The sequence below is a fragment of the Ziziphus jujuba genome, chromosome 10 (assembly GCF_031755915.1).
Source record: "Ziziphus jujuba cultivar Dongzao chromosome 10, ASM3175591v1".
Taxonomy (NCBI): domain Eukaryota; kingdom Viridiplantae; phylum Streptophyta; class Magnoliopsida; order Rosales; family Rhamnaceae; genus Ziziphus; species Ziziphus jujuba.
In genome coordinates, this window is record NC_083388.1 from 19,951,159 (window position 1) to 19,956,925 (window position 5,767).

Below are 5,767 nucleotides of genomic sequence, written 5' to 3' on the forward strand. Positions count from 1 at the left end.
TTTTGTTTTTTTTAATGGAAAACTTTAAGAAAAGAAGAAGAAGAAGAAGGACTAGAGAGGCTGGAACAAAGCAGCATAAGAAGAGTTTATGTGCTAAAACAAAAAAAACCAAACTAGAGGGGTGTTAATGTAATTTTATTTCATTTTCCTTTTCTGTTTTTTTTAATGGAAAACTTTAAGAAAAGTGTATATATATTTATGTGTGTGTGTGTGTGTATTTTTTTTAATTTTATTTTCGACTGTAGGTCATTTTTTTTGTCACTGGTAAAAAAGATTACCGATTTTGAGGGAAAAAAAAAAAAAAAAAAAATCCGTGGTTAGCGCAAAAACCCATAGCTTAGAGCGAGAACCAGAGGCCGTATCATCGAGACTGGCTATTCAGTCAGCCGACGGCGCGGTACTGTGTGATCTAGCGCAGAGAAAGTTGAAGATTGAAGAAGATGGCATGGAGGCAAATGCTCTTCAAGGGGAGCCCAACTTCTCAACTCCTTTCACCAACCGGGTTCGCTAGATTCTTCTCCAAGCCATCCCCTTATGTAGGTTAGTGATTTTTTGTTCTGAGTTTAATAACCCGTTGAAAGATTTTCTCACTTTCTGTTTGGTTCCCAGAGCAAGAAAAGAAAATTGATAAAGAAGAAAATTTTTCTGGGTTCTTGTGAATTTTGTGATTTGAACTTTTTCAAAAAATTGGAGATAGAAAGAGAGATCCAAGTAGCTGTTTTTGGCTGCTGAGTTAGAATCGAAATGGTAAAAGTAAACTTTATGTGTTAGGATTTACAGAGTGAGAAACTTGGCTGGTATTGAAGTTAATAGATTCACACATAGGAAACATAGAGGAAAAAATGATGAATAAAGTTGATTATGCTTAGTTTCCCGCATTGTTTGGTTGGCGAGAAAGATGGGGAATAAAGGAAAAGGAAATATTGGGTTTATAATTTATTATCATTAGCTGAGAAACTTATCTTTAACAAGCTGATTACTGAATGCTGAATAACTCTATAAGTTGGCAAAAGAAACATGGTTTTTGTTTCAACGTTATTATAGCATTGAAAAACCGTGTTCACTCTTGTCTGGTTGCTAAATGACTGATAAAGATGAGAAAAAAAGCAGAATTTGATGTTCTTTCTGTTGGTCATTTTACTTTTAGTGACTGGGAATAATCCTACAAATCATATTTTATGTTGGCTCCAGTGAAGCAAGATTCATGCTTCCTCATGATTGATGTACTCAAGCATGAAAGTTTATATGAAATAAAATTGTTAGAATTAGATATAGTCAGTAGGAGATCTAAAGTTGTAGCTTTTGTTGCAGTGAAAGTTGGAATTCCAGAATTTTTAAATGGAATAGGCAAAGGGGTGGAATCCCATGCGGCCAAGCTTGAAACCGAGGTGGGCGACTTCCAGAAACTGCTTGTCACTCGGACACTCAGGCTGAAGAAACTTGGCATCCCTTGCAAACATGTATTTTCCTAAATCTTTATCTATATATGCACATACTTGAAGCTCTCTGCATTTTGGGTGTATTATAATTCTTTCAGTATATCCGTCAATACATCTGATAGTATTGCAAATCAGAAAACTTGGTTATAGATTGCTTGCTTAAATCTAAGTGAAAGATTTCATGAAAAGTAGGGTGATTAAGTTATGTTTATGGTTTCTTAAACTCTTCTAACAAAGAAAGTTTAGGGATGCTTAAAGGAAACTCTGACTATCCGGGAATGGTTAATTTATCTTTTAGTTTGGCAATGGTACTGCAACTTGAAATCACCCTAGTTCTGGAGTTTTGTTCTTTGTTCTGTTCCAATGGTTGCAAATATTTTTGTTTTATTGGGAAAAAGTGAAAATGTTTCAGGGAGACAGCAAGTAGAATTGCTTTGAGAGCTGTCATTTATATCATACTGGTAGAAAGAAAAGATGTTATTTAACGAAAATATTTACCAAAATTTAAATGCAGTGCCGAAGCATGTGGTCCTTTATATTTGGTAATGATATAAACTTGCTAGATGGAGAAAAGCACCCTGTTCCAGTGCAAAACGGAGTTACTAAGCTCAGAGTTTAATCTAGATATACTGACTCAATGAGTTTAGGCTTCTTCCCTAATTGATATAATGTTTTCTTGTCTTGTTGTACTGACTTATCCTTCTCAAATACTGTAGGCCTTGTCTTCTTCTTCATTTCTCTATCTAAGAAGAAAGAGTTAAAAGTAGTGCATATATTTTTTGTTCTGCTACTTGTTAAATTTTTTTAATGAAAGGCATAATGAAAGTTGCAGTTTTCTTTAGGATTAAGTTCTTTGGGACTTCATTTGATGGTTTGACGAGATTAGATTACTTATATCTGAATATGATTTTTGTTTTTCAGAGGAAGCTGATATTGACACATGCCCACAAGTATAGGCTGGGACTATGGAGGCCTCGAGCGGTACCAATGAAATCCTAACTAGATTAGGACTAGCTTGCTTATTGAGAATGTATCAAATGTCACATTACAAGTGGAACTATGCAGGTTTTACTTTTGTTTCTTAGTAAAGATGTCATTGCAGAGTGATGTAGGAAACATGCAGAATTTGATGTCCTCTGGTGTTCAATGTTCACAATGCCTTGTTAAGCCCATTATCATTGTGAAGTTTTGAATTATTTTGATATCCTCCTTGTTCAAATTAATTTGTTTAATTATCAACTTTATCCCGGATAACCAAATAATAGGATAAACGAGTTTGAATTAGTTCGATTTAGTTTTAAAAACAAGTAAGAAGTTGAATTAGTAATGAATATTCATCTAGCAATAATGTTTACACTAGTAGCAGAGGCACAGACTATGCAATAGAATTCTCTGTTATTGTATTCTGCTCTTTCTGCTACATGAAGAAATAGCTCTTTAAAAACTCGTTACAACCTCAAACTTGGTACTCTGTTCTGTAAGCCAAATTCAGCTCTCTCTGTTTGTGTCTCGAAATGTAATAGTCATCAAAATGCTAGTCGAACTCTAGACCTCATGTCTAAGATAAATGGAAGAATTCAGAGCTCCTTATCTTGCTCAAAGCCAAACAAATTGCTTTCATCTATAAATTAAAAGCGAAAATTATATAGTAAACTAAGAAGCAACATAGGCATAGTTTCTTCAAACTTAATCGGTCTCAAAACTCCAACTGAATGGAGTTGGCTGAATACACAATTGGTTTTAAAGACTGCCATAATGCCAGTGACACCTGATGTACATGCTTGGAGTCTTCGGCACTTCAACATTCTCATCATATCTTCTGATGTATACAAATTCTACAATGGACCCAATAGAGGTACCTATAAGATGAAACATAAGGTAACTTCTGGTTAGAACTCACAAAATCCATGTTAGCAATAGCTGCAGACAGTTTATATCAGAACTCGACCGGTCTAGAGAAAACATACGTGGGTAGAGAGGAGCAAGGTCCGGATGGGTTGTTATGGGTACAAAACTTGCTTCATGCCATCGAAAACCACTACGTTGCTCCCTGGTTTGTAGTTCGTTTACACTGCAATCACATCTGGAGCAAGTTCCCGAATTCATAAAAAGCCTATTACAATGTATTGTGTAGTCACAAAGATTATAACATGAAAGCTATTCTCAAGCTTGCGAACAAAAAACACAGGAGAAAGTACTTGAAACAGGTCATACTCATGAACAGATACACAAAAGGATGACAGAACATTTGGTTGCTAATTCATGCCTGCCAGTGCTACGTGTGGTGACAATATGTATGAGATTGGTTCCACTTACAGCCTGATCGAAAGATGAATTCATATTGCCCACTGGAGTAATTATAAAAGAATACAACAAAAATAAAGGAAAAAGGTCGATGAGCAAATCGTACATGAATCCATTTGGTTTTACAATTTTGAAGATGAACACAGGAAACTGCATCACATCATACACGAGAACCCAAGATACCTGAAAGTTAGAAAACAAATATACCAATACAGTTATCTTCACCTTGTAAAGTTACCCTAAAACAAGAGAAATAACCCCAATAAGCAGAGGCATCTTTACCTTGTAAAATTATCACAAAGCAGAAGATAATGGTAACAGCCATCGCAATCAGGTTGATATTGGGTGATGATACTTTATCGGCTCTATTCTCTTTCAGTTCCTTTATTCTTTGTCTCCTCGCACGCCTCAACCTCGCATGCTCAGAGATTTCTTCAACCAACTTCATGTCAGCTGCATTTAACGATGGACCTCTAGGAGGCCTAGGTGGTTTTGGATGCTTCTTAGAGCTTGTCTTTCTGTGTTTCTCTTTCGTTCTTCTCTCTTCTGCCTTCACATCCAAATCCTCATCCGAACCTGAAACATTCTTGCTTGAGCCTATTCTATCACAATCCCTTGTTGATCCATTAAACCTCAGACGTCCACTTTGCAATCTACCCATTAATTTCTTAGGTTGTTTATCACTTGAATCTGAATCTGTGCTCATATCTTCTCCACTTGTTGTATCAGTCTCAGCACTTTCCAAATCAAAATCCGAATCAGTTTCCTTCAAATCTACACCATCCATTACCTCCTCGGTCTCTATAAATTTGACCTCCAAGCCTCTAATATCACAAATCAAAATTTCGTGATAAGAATAGCGAAAAACAGACCAGCTAAATCGATTTCAGCTAACCAAAATCAAATGGAGTCTTGTATTCAGTAAATAATGAGCATAAAGAACCATCAATGCCATAATAGAAAATGTCTTATATTCATCGTAATAAAATAAACATTCAGGAAGGCAAATTATTGCATGATCTGTAAATCTTATCACAGATACTCAAATGGTTTAACATTCTCATCAATTTAGCTAAATGAAGCGCTCTTTCTGTGTTTGATTTTATTCCTTTACAATGCAACACAAAACCCAGAATTGGAAATTAGAAGAGAGAAATGAAAGGAATATGTTTATGATAATACATCTTTAAAGGAGCAAACTTCCTCATAATTAACAAGAAAATGTACCGCACTTGAGAAACAAACAATTGTAAACAAATTTTCTAATTATTAGGTGATAAAAGTGAAATATGCTCAATGATAAGATAAAGATGGTTTTTTGAGATTAACAGGAAAAAGCCAAAAACAAAAGGAACAAATGAAAAGCATTGGTCAACGGAAAGAAATAAAAAGGTGGGTTTTGCTCAATTTTCTTCCATTGTCCCGGAAAAAAATAATAATAAAAGAAAACAGAAAATACACAGACTGAAATGAGAATGAGAATGAAATCATATGACGTACCTCTTCTGGTTGCAGAACAAAAACAATGGAAGCGGGTGGGAGAGGTAATAATACCAAAAACAGAGAAGCTGAAATCTAAAGAGAAGATTTTTGGCCAAATTATAGCCATTTTCGACGCTTTTAAATTTAGTATTCCGAGAAAATACAAACCAAACCCCAAGCAGCCAACCATATTAAAATCCTCAAAAAGGCTTTTGCGGATTGAGCATTTCACATTAAAAACCCTGTTTGAAGAAGCGTTTTAAGTGCATTTTACTCCATTTTTGGTAAGTGGTCGTTTGATTGGAAGACACTTGCTGTTTGCAAAATAATTCTTCCTTGATGCATATGAATAATGAAAGCTTTCATGTATATGCATATGCATATGCATAATGAAAACCTATATATATATATATATATATACATATATATAAATGTAGATGTCAACGGAAAGCATAAACATATATTATTATTTTCAAAGCATATTTATTCTCATTCATGTTATCCATTTAACCTTCAATAATCAATATAAATATAAACCATCT

The 5,767-nt window shown here is 34.7% G+C and overlaps 2 protein-coding genes across 2 annotated transcripts; one reads left to right on the plus strand and one right to left on the minus strand.

The window, feature by feature from the left end:
- Positions 1 to 245: 245 nt before the first annotated feature.
- On the plus strand, positions 246 to 2,643 carry LOC107406696 (uncharacterized). The gene is made up of 3 exons (XM_048467819.2): positions 246 to 540; positions 1,312 to 1,460; positions 2,361 to 2,643. Exons 1-3 carry the CDS (start codon positions 441 to 443, stop codon positions 2,436 to 2,438), a joined length of 327 nt encoding a protein of 108 aa, XP_048323776.1. The 5' UTR covers positions 246 to 440; the 3' UTR covers positions 2,439 to 2,643.
- A 135-nt stretch (positions 2,644 to 2,778) lies between these two features.
- On the minus strand, positions 2,779 to 5,408 carry LOC112490107 (uncharacterized). The gene is made up of 5 exons (XM_048467820.2): positions 5,244 to 5,408; positions 4,026 to 4,567; positions 3,850 to 3,926; positions 3,407 to 3,522; positions 2,779 to 3,298 (listed from the first exon to the last, which is right to left on the minus strand). Exons 2-3 carry the CDS (start codon positions 4,528 to 4,530, stop codon positions 3,904 to 3,906), a joined length of 528 nt encoding a protein of 175 aa, XP_048323777.1. The 5' UTR covers positions 4,531 to 4,567; positions 5,244 to 5,408; the 3' UTR covers positions 2,779 to 3,298; positions 3,407 to 3,522; positions 3,850 to 3,903.
- Positions 5,409 to 5,767: the final 359 nt, after the last annotated feature.